The sequence below is a fragment of the Scyliorhinus canicula genome, chromosome 13 (assembly GCF_902713615.1).
Source record: "Scyliorhinus canicula chromosome 13, sScyCan1.1, whole genome shotgun sequence".
NCBI classification, from domain to species: Eukaryota; Metazoa; Chordata; class Chondrichthyes; order Carcharhiniformes; family Scyliorhinidae; genus Scyliorhinus; species Scyliorhinus canicula.
The window spans coordinates 126,988,463-127,002,333 of NC_052158.1; the positions used below are offsets into that span (position 1 = coordinate 126,988,463).

At 49.2% G+C, this 13,871-nt stretch overlaps 2 protein-coding genes across 2 annotated transcripts in view; both read left to right on the forward strand.

The window, feature by feature from the left end:
* The window catches only part of LOC119975646 (serine-rich adhesin for platelets-like), a 134,088-nt gene extending 131,784 nt beyond the window's left edge, over window positions 1-2,304 (forward strand). Inside the window, exons 35-36 of the mRNA XM_038815428.1 lie at window positions 509-598; window positions 2,168-2,304. Of these exons, the coding sequence (XP_038671356.1) occupies window positions 509-598; window positions 2,168-2,304 (227 nt within the window). The remainder of the gene's footprint in view (window positions 1-508; window positions 599-2,167) is intronic.
* Window positions 2,305-2,842: 538 nt separating this feature from the next.
* Window positions 2,843-13,871, forward strand: part of LOC119975485 (serine-rich adhesin for platelets-like) — a 117,524-nt gene continuing 106,495 nt past the window's right edge. The window contains exons 1-3 of the mRNA XM_038815217.1: window positions 2,843-2,941; window positions 11,714-11,803; window positions 13,539-13,634. Of these exons, the coding sequence (XP_038671145.1) occupies window positions 11,749-11,803; window positions 13,539-13,634 (151 nt within the window). The 5' untranslated portion in view covers window positions 2,843-2,941; window positions 11,714-11,748. The remainder of the gene's footprint in view (window positions 2,942-11,713; window positions 11,804-13,538; window positions 13,635-13,871) is intronic.

The window sequence follows — 13,871 nt, forward strand, 5'->3', positions numbered from 1 at the left end:
GCAGTGAACCAGTATTACTGGAATATCATCAACCGAGTGAAATTGTAACACATTCAATGTTTTCATGATTTCATTCGGCGAATGCCATAACATTTCCAATGCTTACAATATCTGATCATCCATCAAAAGTCAGGGACATTTCCAGAACCATCAACATGTTGGAATTCTTGACACATTTCAATTTCAAATCTCATTTTGCTTTCTCACAAATGAACTGAACTGAACACAGAGGGTGTTTATGCTTCTTGTCACAATGCCTACAATCACTTCATTCAATATTCTATAACTCTATATTAACAACAAACCATCTTGTAACAAAGTACGTAAGAATACAATATGTGCTCCTCAACTTGGAGATCCGAATAAGTATCACAGCACTTTCAAATTTTAAAATCTCCCATCATTTTTATTTATGGTTGTTCACCTCTCTTGCTCAAGTAATATGCTTTTTGCTGCGTTGATTTGGACCATGGCTTTACTTCACTGACAACTGTGTTATCATCAACAGCAACATCACCATCAACTTCAACATCAACTGAACCATCTACAACGGCAAGCACAGCTTTAAACACTTCAGCGTCAACATCAATAAGTGAAACACAGGTATTTCCAGTGCTATCCAATTGACAATGTTTAAAACCATTACTGATAACTCATATGTTGACAGGCAGTGAACCAATCTTTCCTGGAATATCATCATCAACATTTCTGAAATTGGAACAGCCCTTCCAAAATTCTCATGGTTTCATGCCTGCGAATAGCCTTACATTGCCATTGCTACAATATCAGTTCATCCATCAAAAAGTCAGGACATTTTCCTGAACCATCAACATGCTTGAATTCTTGGACACATTTCAAATTTTCAAATCTCATTTTGATTTCTCACAAATGAAACTGAAACAAATAAAACAAATGGGTGTTTGTGCTTCTTGTCACAACCACCCACAATCAACTACTTCATTCAAGATTTGTTGGTCAAAAACAACTCAAACTATGCTCACGCAGTGACATTCCTATCTTTCTAAAATGGATATGACTAGTGCCATAAGGAATAAATGCTTGATTCATGTATGAGTTATCAGTTACTCTCCTTCAATGGGATCATACTTTAATGACATTCACTTCCGCTGCAACGAGAGGACGTTCTCTCGCTGCTGGGAACTTCCCCTCAGCCGGCCCGCCAGGCCCGACCCCTGACAGTTACAAACTGGCACCCCAGATCCATGGCACTGTCCACATGGGACCTAGGAAGTTGCTGGCACTCTGGCAGTAACACCTAGGTGCCCTGGCAGCTCCATAATTGCTGGTGGCAATGACAAGGATGACAGACTGGTAATGCCAAGGTGCGCGTTACTAAGGATACCACACTGCGTACCTGACCACTCGGGCTTTCTACTGGTCTGTGAGATGTACCCAAGGTACCATTACACATGTTCCATGTTTGTGTTGCCCTATCCTAAATGGCGCACTGGCGATGTCCCGCATTCATTGCCATTTGCTCCTCGGCGCTGGAAGAACCGTTGTACCGGTATTTTGAATAACTCATTTCAGTGGTGCATTTAAATATGCATTTCTGGGTCTTGCCCAGCCCGATTTGGGGCTTTCCCGGGCTTCACCCAGCACGCCTGGGGATCTGTGTTGAGATCAAAGTGAGCGCTGAATCGCATGCACAATTTATCATAATTAACTATTTTTCGCTGTTATTTAACATTTCTATGATTAGAATATATGACAACTTCTTGAGCTATCCAACTTTTCACAGTAACTTTTCACCGTAAATTCATAGCTTTGTTAATGTAATCCGACTTGTGATACTAAAGGTTATTATTATTATTGACAGGAAAAAGTACAAATGTTGGTGATACCTTTTGCAGAAACGAAAAGCAAACAATGATATCCATTGGTACTTTGTTAACTCTGAATAAAATTGAGCAGACAAGTTGTTATGCGTGTAGTTGAAAAATCTAGTTACATTGTACTTCAGAATACAACATGTACCCCTTAAATTGGAGATCCAGGGTAGTCTGCAAATAAGTATCACAGCACTCAAATTTTCAAATCTCACATGATTTTTATTCAAATTGTTGACCTTTCTTGCTGAATGTATGTGCTTTTTGCTGCAATTAATTGGGCGATTGCGTCACTTCACTGCCAACTCTATTATCATCAACAGCAACATCACCATCAACTTCAACTGAACCATCTACAATGGTAACCACAGCTTTCAACAGTTCAGCTTCAACAGCAATAAGTGAAAACAACAGGTTTTCCAGTGCTATCCAATTGTCAATGTTCAACGTTTAAACTGATAAGTGATATGTAAAACAAGCAGTGAACCAGTCTTACCTGGAATTCATCATCAACCGAAGTGAAATTGTAACACCATTCAATGTTTTCATGATTTCATTCCGGCGAATGCCATAACATTTCCAATGCTACAATATCTGATCATCCATCAAAAGTCAGGACATTTCCAGAACCATCAACATGTTGGAATTTTTGGACACATTTCAAATTTTCAAATCTCATTTTGCTTTCTCACAAATGAACTGAACTGAACACAGAGGGGTCTTTATGCTTCTTGTCACAATGCCTACAATCACTTCATTCAATATTCTATAACTCTATATTAACAACAAACCATCTTGTAACAAAGTACGTAAGAATACAATATGTGCTCCTCAACTTGGAGATCCGAATAAGTATCACAGCACTTTCAAATTTTAAAATCTCCCATCATTTTTATTTATGTTTGTTCACCTTCTCTTGCTCAATTAATATGTTTTTTGCTGCGTTGATTTGGACCATTGCTTTACTTCACTGACAACTGTGTTATCATCAACAGCAACATCACCATCAACTTCAACATCAACTGAACCGTCTACAACGGCAAGCACAGCTTTAAACACTTCAGCGTCAACATCAATAAGTGAAACAACAGGTATTTCCAGTGCTATCCAATTGACAATGTTTAACCATTACTGATAACTCATATGTTGAACAGGCAGTTGAACCAATCTTTTCCTGGAATATCATCATCAACATTTCTGAAATTGGAACAGCCTTCCAAATTCTCATGGTTTCATGCCTGCGAATAGCCTTACATTTCCATTGCTACAATATCAGTTCATCCATCAAAAGTCAGGACATTTCCTGAACCATCAACATGCTTGAATTCTTTTTTTTTTTTTTTTTATAAATGTTTTTATTCAGTTTTCGTATTTTATATTGAACAAATTACAAATTGTTAGGAGAGAGAAAAAAAAAAACAAACAAAAACAAACACGCAAAAATTAACATACATATTTACAGGTAAGCATCTTCGTAGTAGTAACTGCGCCCCCCCCCCCCCCCCTCAACATGTTTATTTAGCTTGGTTTTGGGCCTTAGCTAGCCATCGAACCCCGTAACGAACCTGTAGCCCCCCCCCCCCCTCCCGCTACCTTCCCCCGACTATTCTTCCTCTTGTACATTGGCCACAAATAGGTCCCGGAACAGTTGCATGAATGGCTCCCACGTTCTGTGGAAGCCGTCGTCCGACCCTCGGATGGCAAATTTGATTTTCTCCATTTGGAGAGATTCCGAGAGGTCGGACAGCCAGTCCGCAGCTCTGGGCGGTGCTGCTGACCGCCAGCCAAACAGGATTCTACGGCGGGCGATCAGGGAGGCAAAGGCAAGGGCATCCGCCCTCCTCCCCAGGAATAGATCTGGCTGTTCTGAAACCCCGAAGACCGCCATTATCGGGCATGGCTCCACCCTCACTCCCACCACTTTGGACATTACCTCGAAGAAGGCTGTCCAGTACTCCACGAGTCTGGGGCAGGACCAGAACATGTGGGCGTGGTTGGCCGGGCCTCTTTGGCACCGTTCACATCTGTCTTCCACCTCCGAGAAGAACCTACTCATACGGGTTCTTGTTAAGTGGGCTCTATGTACCACTTTTAGTTGCGTCAGGCTGAGCCTTGCGCACGTGGAGGTGGAGTTGACCCTATGCAGTGCTTCGCTCCAGAGTCCCCACCCGATCTCCATCCCCAGGTCGTCCTCCCATTTCCTCCTTGTTGCGTCCAGTACGGTGTCGTCCCTATCTACCAGTCGGTCATACATGTCACTACAGTTCCCTTTCTCTAGGATACTTGCGTCCAGTAGGTCTTCCAGTAGTGTCTGTCGTGGCGGTTGTGGGTACGTCCTTGTCTCCTTTCGTAGGAAGTTTTTGAGCTGCAGGTACCGTAGCTCGTTCCCCCCAGCTAGCTGAAATTTCTCTGTCAGTTCGTCCAGTGTTGCGATCCTGTCGTCCGTGTATAGGTCCCTGACTGTCAGTGTCCCCCCGTCCTGCCTCCACCTTTTGAAGGTGGCGTCGGTCAGTGCTGGTTTTGAACCTATGGTTGTTGCAGATGGGAGCCCTGTTCGACATTTTGGTCAGGCCAAGTTGCTGCCGCAGTTGGTTCCAGGATTGGAGGGTGGCTGTCACCACTGGGCTGGTGGAGTGTTTTTTGGGTGGGGGATGGGAGTGCTGCCGTGGCGAGGGCCCGGAGGAGGTTCCCATGCAGGAGGCCTCCTCCGCACGCACCCACTCAGCTTCTGGCTCCTGGATCCAACCCCTTACTCGCTCGGCTGTTGCTGCCCAGTGGTAGAATTGTAGATTCGGGAGGGCTAACCCTCCCCTGGTTTTTGTTTTTTGTAAGACCTTCTTTGGGATCCTAGCATTTTTACCCCCCCATACGAACGCCATGATGAGTTTGTCCAGCGCTTTGAAAAAGGCCTTGGGGATGTAGATCGAATGGATCTAAACAGGAAGAGGAACCTGGGCAGTACGTTCATTTTGATCGTCTGAACTCTCCCCGCGAGGGAGAGCGGGAGTGTGTTCCATCTTTGCAGGTCCTTTTAACTTCCTCCGTCAGGCTGGTGAGGTTCCATTTGTGGATCCCTTTCCAGTCATGGGCTATTTGGATCCCCAGGTAGCGGAATTTATGTCGGGCTTGTTTGAACGGCAGCCCCTTTAGTGCTGCCCCCCCCCCCCCCCCCCCCCCTTGCGGGTGTAATGGGAAGATCTCACTTTGCTCATGTTGAGTTTGTAGCCCGAGAAGGCTCCAAACTCTTTCAGGAGCGCGATGATTCCGTCCATGCTGCTTTGTGGGTCCGAGATATAGAGGAGCAGATCATCCGCATAGAGTGAGACTCTGTGCTCTCTACCTCCCCTTCGGATCCCCCTCCAATTTTTTGCTGCCCTGAGCGCGATTGCTAGTGGTTCGATTGCTAGTGCGAACAGCAGCGGGGACAGTGGGCATCCTTGTCTGGTGCCCCTGTGCAGCTGGAAGTATTGGGAGTTGGTATTGTTGGTCTGTACACTCGCCATAGGAGCGTTGTACAGGAGCTTTACCCAAGCTGTGAACCCTGTTCCAAGCCCGAACCGCTCCAGTACCTCTATGAGGTATATCCATTCGACTCTGTCGAAGGCCTTTTCTGCGTCCAGGGAGACGATCACCTCTTGTGTTCTCTCCCCGGAGGGGGTCATTATCACGTTCAGCAGGCGCCTGATGTTCGCGGTCAGCTGTCTACCTTTGACAAAGCCCGTCTGGTCCTCTGTGACCACCTCAGGTACACAGTCTTCTAGCCTTTTGGCTAGGATTTTGGCCAGTATTTTGGCGTCTGCATTCAGCAGAGATATGGGTCTGTATGACCCACATTCCGTTGGGTCTTTGTCTTTCTTAGGTATCAGCGAGATTGAGGCCTGTGCTAACGTGGGTGGCAACGTGCCCCTAGCTAGCGAGTCTGTGAACATCTCCCGCATGTGCGGGGCCAGCGCTGTCGCAAATTTTTTGTAGAAGTCCGCCGGGAATCCGTCCGGTCCCGGCGCCTTCCCCGCCTGCATGGAGCTAATGCTCTCCATGATCTCTCCCAGTGCTAGTGGTGCTTCCAGATCCCGTTTTCTGCCCTCTCCCACAACTGGTATGTTCAGTCCGTCAAGAAACCGGTTCATCCCAGCCTTCCCCGTTGGGGGCTCTGAGGTGTACAGCTCTTGGTAGAAGGCCTTGAAGGTTTTGTTAATCTTCTCTGGTTCTGTTTCCAACGTGCCTCTGGTATCTCTGATTTGCGCAATTTCTCTGCTGGCTGCCTGCTTTCTCAGCTGGTGGGCCAACAGGCGGCTGGCTTTGTCTCCGTGTTCGTATAGGGCCCCGCGTGCCTGGCGGAGTTGGTGTACTGCTTTCCTGGTGGAGAGCAGGTCAAAGTTCCTTTGTAATTCTTTTCTCTCCGCCAGGAGTTCTACAGTCGGGGCCTCGGAGTATTTATGGTCTACCTCCAGTATGGAGTCGACCAGCTTCTGCCTAGCCACCCTTTCCTCCCTATCTCTTTGCGCTTTGTAGGCTATGATTTCCCCTCTTAGTACGGCCTTAAGCGCTTCCCAGAACGTGGAGGGTGAGACCTCCCCGTTTTGGTTGATCTCAGTGTACTCCGCTATGGCCTGCGCTATCCTTTCGCTGAAGGCCTTGTCAGCTAGTAAGGCACCGTCCAACCTCCATTTGGGCGCTGGGCCCTTCCCGTCTCTAGCCGCACATCCATGTAGTGTGGAGCGTGGTCTGATATCACAATTGCGGAGTATTCCACCTTGTCTATCTCTGGAAGCACCGTTTTCCCCACCACAAAGAAGTCAATTCTGGTGTACACGTTGTGTACTGGGGAGAAGAAAGAGAATTCTTTCTCCCCCGGGTGGGCGAATCTCCAGGGGTCTACTGCTCCCATCTGCTCCATATAGTGGCTGAGTTCCCTTGCCATGTTTGAGGTTTTCCCCGTTCTGGGGGTTTGATCTGTCCGTCGTTGGGTCCTGTACACAGTTGAAGTCCCCCCCCATGATTAGTCGGTGCGTCGCTATGTCCGGGATTTCTGCCATGGTCTTTTGGATGAAGCTCGTGTCGTCCCAGTTGGGCGCGTACACGTTAACTAGAACTACCGGCGCCCCATCCAGGGCCCCGCTGACCATGACATACCGTCCCCCTGGGTCCGTAACCGTCTTTGTCGCCCTAAACATTGTCCTCTTGTCAATCAGGATCGCCACCCCCCTGGCCCTTGCCCCATAACAGGAATGATAGGTTTGTCCCACCCAGCCCTTTCTTACCCGCAGTTGGTCCTGCTCCCTCAAGTGCGTCTCTTGGAGGAAGACTATGTCGGCCCTCATGTTTCTAAGGTGGGTGAGGACTCTAGATCTCTTCACTGGGCCGTTAAGTCCCCTTACGTTCCAGGTGACTATTCTGGTGGGGGGCTTCTGCCCCCTTGCTCCTGTGGGGTTAACCATATTTGTCCGGTGGACGCGCCCCTGCCCTCTGGGGTTTCCCTATGTTAGGGGGCCGTCCAGGATGTCCACTATCACTGCTCTCCCCATGCGGTCGGGTCCCTGCGCTCCGGGGTTCCCCCTTGTCCCGGGGACACCCGCCATGGCCGTCCACTTTGTGTCCGCCACGCGGGTAGTCCCCTGCACTCCGGGGGGCCCCTTCACCCACAGACCGTACTGGGTGGGTGCTTGCAGCAGTTCCCTGTTTCGAGCCCTTGTCTGTGGCACTTTGTGGCCCTATTCCTTACTGGCCTCTTTTGTCCCTTCGTCCCTGCGTTTCCCCTCCCTGGTCTCTCGCCCCCCGGGTGCCCCCCCCCCCGCTCTATCCCTTTCGGGGATACCCCTGTGTACCCCTCCATTGCCCCTCTCTCCCCATTCCTGTCCCCATTTGCTCTCCCACCTTTGATGGGTGATCCCCCCCCTCCCCTGCCTGGCGCCTTCCCCCCTGTTGGGGGTGCGCTGCGGCCCTGCTCTGTTGCGCGCCCCCTTCGCTAGCTTTCCTGCTAGCACGGTGGCTCCCCTCTCGGAGGTTGCTGTCCCGCTTCCCCTCTCCCCTCTCCAGTACTCCCGTTCCCTCGTGCCGGGGCCTGGCCTCCCACCTGGAGCGGGCCCTAGGGCATTGGGTTGTTTTCCGTTCTGGGTGTTCCTGCCAGGGGGGAGGGGGCTGGCTTTGCCTCGCCCCTCCCCACCCCCCCCGTCGGCATGACGTGTCTCCTTGCCATGGGCCCCTCGTCCCTACTTCCCATGGCGTTTTTCCAGCCCGTGCTCCTCGACGAATCTATTCGCCTCGGCAGGGGCTGTAAAGAAATATTCCTTGTGTTGGTATGTGACCCAGAGTTTTGCTGGGTACAGCATACCAAAACGTACTTTGTTCTTATAGAGAGCTGCTTTCGCTCTGTTGAACTCCGCCCGTCTCTTAGCTATGTCCGCTCCAAAATCCTCGTAGATTCGGATGGCGTGCCCGTCCCAATTGCAGGCTCTATTCTCCTTGGCCCAGCGCAGGATTGTCTCCCTATCCCGGTACCGGTGCAGTCTGGCTATAACTGCTCTCGGTTTTTCCCCTTCCTTGGGCTTCGGGCGCAGTGACCGATGAGCTCTGTCCATTTCCGGTGGGGTGGGAAAAGTTTCCCGCCCCACTAAGGAGCCCAGCATCGCAGCCACAAATGTTGTGGGATTTCTACCCTCTATCCCCTCTGGCAGGCCCACTATCTTGATATTTTGCCTTCTCGAGCTGATCTCCTTGTCGTCTACCCTGCCCTTCAGGCTCCCCTGTGTTGCACTCAGTTTCACCATTCCCCTCTCCAGGGATATGACCCGGTCGCTCGCGTCAGTCGCTGCCTTCTCCAGCTCTTTAATGGTTGCCCCCTGGGCTTCCAGTATCTTCCCTTGGGCTTCCAGTATCTTCCCTTGGGCATCCACTTTCTTCTCCAATCTGGTCAGAACCTGCTGCACCCCTGACATGGCCCTGGTCACTGCTGCCTGTGCTGCGGCCTCTGCGTCTGCTTTTAACCTCTGCCTTGAATGCCTGCAGCTGCTCCCTCACCACCTCGGCAAAGGCTTCCTTCCAATTCACGCCCCCCTCTAACCCCAGGGGAGAGGTTGCCCGCCCGTCCAGCTCTTCTGGATGCGGCGAAGCATCCCTCCCGCCGCTTCGCGTGTTGACTCGTTCGCCCGAGCTGGCTTTCCCTTTGCCCAGTCTACTTCCGGTGCCCCCTTTCTCTTGGCTCCTTTCTGGCACTTTTTTCTCCCCCTTCCCCTTCATCTTTTCTTCTCTCCTTGTTCTTCTTTTTCCCCCTTTTCCGCACCCTATTTTTATTTTATTTATTATTATATATCTATATATGTATATATATATATATATATATATATATATATATATATATTTTTTTTTTTTTTTTTTTTAAATTTATTTCCCCTACCCCTTTTCTCTTTACCAGTTTTCTTTTGGGAAGAACAGAAATACAAGTCTCTTTTTTCTTTTTTCCCCACTCAACCAGGAGAGAGAGTCCCTTTGTCTTTGCCACGTGGTGGTCACAGCAGTTGGGGGGGGGGGGGGGAGGGGCGAGTGGGCCGGTGGTCGCTGCTGGTTGGGGGGGGGGGGGGGGGTTGTGTCCCCGCTGCTGGCTGGGGGGGGGGGGGGGGGTTGTGTCCCCGCTGCTGGCTGGGGGGGGGGGGGGGGGTTGTGTCCCCGCTGCTGGCTGGGGGGGGGGGGGGGGTTTGTGTCCCCGCTGCTGGCTGGGGGGGGGGTCCCCGCTGCTGGCTGGGGGGGGGGGTCCCCGCTGCTGGCTGGGGGGGGGGGGGGGGGGGAAGAGAAGAGGGGCCGCCGCCGCCGCACCGCTCCTGGCCCGCGTGGGGGGGCGGGGGGGGGGAGAGAAGAGGGGCCGCCGCCGCCGCACCGCTCCTGGCCCGCGTGGGGGGGGGGAGAGAAGAGGGGCCGCCGCCGCCGCACCGCTCCTGGCCCGCGTGGGGGGGGGGAGAGAAGAGGGGCCGCCGCCGCCGCACCGCTCCTGGGTCGCGTGGGGGGGGGGGGGGAGAGAAGAGGGGCCGCCGCCGCCGCACCGCTCCTGGGTCGCGTGGGGGGGGGGGGGAGAGAAGAGGGGCCGCCGCCGCCGCCGCACCGCTCCTGGCCCGCGTGGGGGGGGGGGGGGGGGGAGGGAGAGGGGATGGACCTGCTGCTGTTGGGCCCCCCCTGTCGCCGCTCCGGCTCCTCCGCTCCGGCTCCTCCGCTCCCGCTCCGGCTCCTCGGCTCCTCCGCTCCGGCTCCTCGGCTCCTCCGCTCCGGCTCCTCGGCTCCTCCGCTCCGGCTCCTCCGCTCCTCCGCTCCGGCTCCTCCGCTCCTCCGCTCCGGCTCCTCGGCTCCTCCGCTCCGGCTCCTCGGCTCCGGCTCCTCGGCTCCCGCTCCGGCTCCTCTGCCGGCGCTCCTCCTCCGCCGTCCGGCCTGTCGGGGGGGGGGGGGGGAGGTTGTTCTTCTTGTTGTCTACCGCTTGCGGGAGCCCCTCTCCCTGCGACCTCCTCGCTCGCCGCCCGGAAGTCAAGTCTCAACATGCTTGAATTCTTGGACACATTTCAAATTTTCAAATCTCATTTTGATTTCTCACAAATGAACTGAAACAAATAAAACAAATGGGTGTTTGTGCTTCTTGTCACACCACCCACAATCACTACTTCATTCAAGATTTGTTGTCAAAACAAACTCAATAAACATGCTCACGCAGTGACATTCCTATCTTTCCTAAAAATGGATATGACTAGTGCCATAAGGAATAAATGCTTGATTCATGTATGAGTTATCATTTACTCTCCTTCAATGGGATCATACTTTAATGACATTCACTTCCGCTGCAAACGAGATGACGTTCTCTCGGCTGCTGGGAACTTCCCCTCACCGGCCCGCCAGGCCCGACCCCTGACAGTTACAAACTGGCACACCAGATCCATGGCACTGTCCACATGGGACCTAGGAAGTGTTGCTGGCACTCTGGCAGTAACACCTAGGTGCCCTGGCAGCTCCATAATTGCTGGTGGCACTGCAAGGATGACAGACTGGTAATGCCAAGGTGCGCGTTACTGAGGATACCACACTGCGTACCTGACCACTCGGGCTTTCTACTGGTCTGTGAGATGTACCCAAGGTGCCATTACACATGTTCCATGTTTGTGTTGCCCTATCCTAAATGGCGCACTGGCGATGTCCCGCATTCATTGCCATTTGCTCCTCGACGCTGGAAGAACCGTTGTACCGGTATTTTGAATAACTCATTTCAGTGGTGCATTTAAATATGCATTTCTGGGTCTTGCCCAGCCCGATTTGGGGCTTTCCCGGGCTTCACCCAGCACGCCTGGGGATCTGTGTTGAGATCAAAGTGAGCGCTGAATCGCATGCACAATTTATCATAATTAACTATTTTTCGCTGTTATTTAACATTTCTATGATTAGAATATATGACAACTTCTTGAGCTGTCCAACTTTTCACAGTAACTTTTCACCGTAAATTCATAGCTTTGTTAATGTAATCCGACTTGTGATACTAAAGGTTATTATTATTATTGACAGGAAAAAGTACAAATGTTGGTGATACCTTTTGCAGAAACGAAAAGCAAACAATGATATCCATTGGTACTTTGTTAACTCTGAATAAAATTGAGCAGACAAGTTTGTTATGCGTGTAGTTGAAAAATCTAGTTACATTGTACTTCAGAATACAACATGTACCCCTTAAATTGGGGATCCAGGGTAGTCTGCAAATAAGTATCACAGCACTCAAATTTTCAAATCTCACATGATTTTTATTCAAATTGTTGACCTTTTCTTGCTGAATGTATGTGCTTTTTGCTGCAATTAATTGGGCGATTGCGTCACTTCACTGCCAACTCTATTATCATCAACAGAAACATCACCATCAACTTCAACTGAACCATCTACAATGGTAACCACAGCTTTCAACAGTTCAGCTTCAACAGCAATAAGTGAAACAACAGGTATTTCCAGTGCTATCCAATTGTCAATGTTCAACGTTTAACTGATAAGTGATATGTAAAACAAGCAGTGAACCAGTCTTACCTGGAATATCATCATCAACCGAAGTGAAATTGTAACACCATTCAATGTTTTCATGATTTCATTCCGGCGAATGCCATAACATTTCCAATGCTACAATATCTGATCATCCATCAAAAGTCAGGACATTTCCAGAACCATCAACATGTTGGAATTTTTGGACACATTTCAAATTTTCAAATCTCATTTTGCTTTCTCACAAAATCTCATGGTTTCATGCCTGCGAATAGCCTTACATTTCCATTGCTACAATATCAGTTCATCCATCAAAAGTCAGGACATTTCCAGAACCATCAACATGCTTGAATTCTTGGACACATTTCAAATTTTCAAATCTCATTTTGATTTCTCACAATTGAACTGAAACAAATAAAACAAATGGGTGTTTGTGCTTCTTGTCACACCACCCACAATCACTACTTCATTCAAGATTTGTTGTCAAAACAAAATCAATAAACATGCTCACGGAGTGACATTCCTATCTTTCTTAATAATGGATATGACTAGTGCCATAAGGAATAAATGCTTGATTCATGTATGAGTTATCACTGATGCTCCATCAATGGGATCATACAATAATGACATTCACTTCCGCTGCAAACTAGATGACGATCTCTTGGCTGCTGGGAACTTCCCCTAACAGGCCCGCCAGGCCCGACCCCTGACAGTTACAAACTGGCACCCCAGATCCATGGCACTGTCCATATGGGACCTTGGAAGTGCTGCTGGCAGTCTGGCATGACCAGCCAGGTGCCCTGGCAGCTCCATAATTGCTGTGCCACTTGCCCAGGTGGCACTGCAAGGATGACAGCCTGGTAATGCCAAGGTGCCCGTGACTGAGGATACCACACTGTGTGCCTGACCACTCAGACTTTCTACTGCTCTGTGAGATGTACCCAAGGTCCCATTACACATGGTCCATGTTTGTGTTGCCCCATCCTAAATGGCACATTGGCGATGTCCCGCATGCATTGCCATTTGCTCCTCGGCGCTGGAAGAAACGTTGTACCGTTATTTTGAATAACTCATATCAATGGTGCATTTAAATATGCATTTCTGGGTCTCGCCCAGCCCGATTTGGGGCTTTCCCGGTCTTCACCCAGTACGCCTGGATCCGTGTTGAGATCAAAGTGAGCGCTGAATCGCATCCACAATTTATCATAATTAACTATTTTTCGCTGTTATATAACATTTCTATCATTAGAATATATGACAACTTCTTGAGCTATGCAATTTTTCACAGTAACTTTTCACCGTAAATTCATAGCTTTGTTAATGTAATCCGACTTGTGACACTAAAGGTTATTATTATTATTGACAGGAAAAAGTACAAATGTTGGTGATACCTTTTGCAGAAACGAAAAGCAAACAATGATATCCATTGGTACTTTGTAAACTCTAAATAAAATTGAGCAGACAAGTTTGTTATGTTTGTAGTTGAAACATTTTGTTACATTGTTCTTCAGAATACAACATTTACCCCTTAAATTGGAGATCCAGGGTAGTCTGCAAATAAGTATCACAGCACCCAAATTTTCAAATCTTACATGATTTTTATTCATATTGTTGACCTTATCTTGCTGAATTTATGTGCTTTTTGCTGCAATTAATTGGGCGATTGCGTCACTTCACTGACAACTCTATTATCATCAACAGCAACATCACCATCAACTTCAACATCAACTGAACCATCTACAATGGTAACCACAGCTTTCAACACTTCAGCTTCAACAGCAATAAGTGAAACAACAGGTATTTCCAGTGCTATCCAATTGTCAATGTTCAACGTTTAACTGATAAGTGATATGTAAAACAAGCAGTGAACCAGTCTTATCTGGAATATCATCATCAACCGAAGTGAAATTGTAACAGCATTCAATGTTTTCATGATTTCATTCTGGCGAATGCCATAACATTTCCAATGCTACAATATCAGATCATCCATCAAAAGTCAGGACATTTCCAGAACCATCAACATGTTGGAATTCT